The 2,581-nt window shown below is 39.7% G+C and overlaps 1 protein-coding gene across 1 annotated transcript in view; it reads right to left on the bottom strand.

Annotated features, from left to right (window-relative positions):
• Positions 1-1,714: 1,714 nt before the first annotated feature.
• Positions 1,715-2,581, bottom strand: part of LOC110456175 — a 75,380-nt gene continuing 74,513 nt past the window's right edge. The window contains exon 3 of the mRNA XM_021506746.1: positions 1,715-2,057. Within this exon, the coding sequence (XP_021362421.1) occupies positions 1,715-2,057 (343 nt within the window). The remainder of the gene's footprint in view (positions 2,058-2,581) is intronic.

Genomic DNA, 2,581 nt, shown 5'->3' with positions numbered 1-2,581 from the left:
AGCCAAGTATAGGTTATCTGTGGAACTGGGACGCGCTAAAAACGTTAATAAAAACCCTGTGGCTGAAAAGGCCATCCAGGAGTTAGAAACAGAAATACTTCGTCAGGATCCATTGTGCCGTGCCGTCACACCCATCGTTCTCTCCCTCGCTACAGCACGACTCAACACTCGCATTAGGAAACGCGGTCTGTCTGCTCGTGAAATGCTTTTCCAGCGAGACCAATTCTACAACCGACAGATACCCGTAGAGGATCAATCACTCCTTATGCAACAACACGACGACAGGAACAAGAATCATCCTTACAGTGAGATAAGCAAAACCCCATCGCGTCGACAACCAATCCCTCCTCGGCTAAACCGAGGTGATCTTGTATATTTGTTCTCCGATAGGAACAAATCGTGTGCCCGCGACAGATACTTAGTGGTAAGCGTTGATGGCCAATGGTGTAATATCCAAAAGTTTGTTGGCTGTCAATTACGTAAGTCATCGTACCGTGTGAAGACTTCAGATTGCTTTAAAGTAGAGGGTCCTTCGCAAATATCGGATTTCTCCAACAATGTACCAATATCCGCTGACATTATACCTCCTTCCCTGCCTGAAATACCGTCGGTAATTTCTGAGCCCCCAGGTAGTTCTTCAGACCTTCCAACTAGTACAGAAACTGATTCGAACACTTTGACTGTTTCCCCAACTTCACCCTCGTGTGACACACGTCCTAAACGTGATCGTCAGTTGCCCCAAAAACTCAAAGACTATGAGCTGTATTAGCAGAACTTTCACTACTCAGTGTTGGATCAGTAATTCATTTTACCCACATTCATATTGGTCAAATAACCTATGTTATTAATTGTATGGCTAGTGTTTAATACTTTATTGTGAATCATGACAATGTTAAAAAAAAAACATTTACTCTTACAAAGTTTAATTCCAGTTGACTGTTACTAGTGTTAGTTTATATTTTGATCAAACGATCTGTGAGTCATATAGAACTGTTGTGTCACCATATTCAGTAACGTTCATTTATAGTTGTTTGCAACATTGCGGTCAATGTTTCCTTATCATTCATAATAACTTAGCCATAAGTCATTTACACAGAAATAGAGGGTAGCGCCAGTGTAATGTATGTTAGTTATTATGGTTCCGGAGATCCCGGACCGGGCTCCGTTTTGTGTGTTACACGTATGTGCCGCTCTTCCGTTTTCCGTCATTAAACGTTCGATCACTCACCGTGGCTGTGTGTGTTTCTCTTTACTGGCGCTATGATTTTTGTACATTCCCATAGCAACAATCACCTTCTTGTGAGGCCGGTATGCCTCTCCACACATAGTTAAAGATAAATAAAGCCTCGCATGACCTAGGTATATAAATGATCTTCTAATAACATGTCATTTCATAACATTCAGTTGGGTCGCTTTAGAAATTGACATGTTATAAATCTGGTGAGCACCTTTTATCATTACATCAGCCTTAATGCCGTATTTTTGACTTCGTTGACCTGGTTATATACCTTTTTAAAAGCTCATGTACAAGTTCAATTTAAATTACATATATATATTCCGATTTGTGATTAAGGTATTCGAATATGACTTGCCATGAGGTTGAAATTTAGGGTGACAATTACATCTTTTAGGGGGCTTGTTCTCCCATTCTCTTTCCTCACCCCGACCTTAACCTCCGTTACGAATAGGCGAGCCAATAAATACCCACTGAACGCTACAAACTCAATATCACACGGAATGGGTACTCATCTGGACCCTCATCGTCTAATTTATAGTGTATTCTGATCAAGTACTCGTCTGGACCCTCATCGTCTAATGTATAGTGTATTCTGATAAAGTACTCGTCTGTACCCTCATCGTCTAATTTATAGTGTATTCTGATAAAGTACTCGTCTGTACCCTCATCGTCTAATTTATAGTGTAGTCTGATAAAGTACTCGTCTGTACCCTCATCGTCTAATTTATAGTGTGTTCTGATAAAGTACTCGTCTGTACCCTCATCGTCTAATTTATAGTGTATTCTGATAAAGTACTCGTCTGTACCAACCTGGGTTAATCTAAAATGTAACAGGAAAGTGGGGACCACAGTTTACTTCGGGTATCCTCATTTAACTTTAACTGATTAAGTATTGACGACGGTTTGGAAAAAAACTGTTATCGAAATAGGGAGAGGGACATTTCTTGCGGTCCCGATATCTGCCCACGGGGCCTTTGGCCCTTCGTGCTGATACCGGGACTCTCGGGCTGATAAGAGATATGATATCAAAAGGTCATATAATAACCTCTAATTATTACACGTGACGTGATGCTGTCAGACATTATTATATGTGACTTGATGCTGTCAGAAATAATTACATCAAACACTGTAAACAAACACTGTTTACAAACAACACAGTTAACAAACAGTAAACAAACACTGTTAACAAACACTGTTAACAAACAGTTAACAAACACTGTTAACAAACAGTAAACAAACACTGTTAACAAACAGTAAACTAACACTGTTAACAAACACTGTTAACAAACAGTTAACAAACACTGTTAACAAACAGTAAACAAACACTGTTAACAAACAGTAAAC

The sequence above is a fragment of the Mizuhopecten yessoensis genome, unplaced genomic scaffold (genome assembly GCF_002113885.1).
Source record: "Mizuhopecten yessoensis strain PY_sf001 unplaced genomic scaffold, ASM211388v2 scaffold8541, whole genome shotgun sequence".
Lineage (NCBI taxonomy): Eukaryota > Metazoa > Mollusca > Bivalvia > Pectinida > Pectinidae > Mizuhopecten > Mizuhopecten yessoensis.
This window is presented reverse-complemented; position numbering and strand designations above follow the sequence as displayed.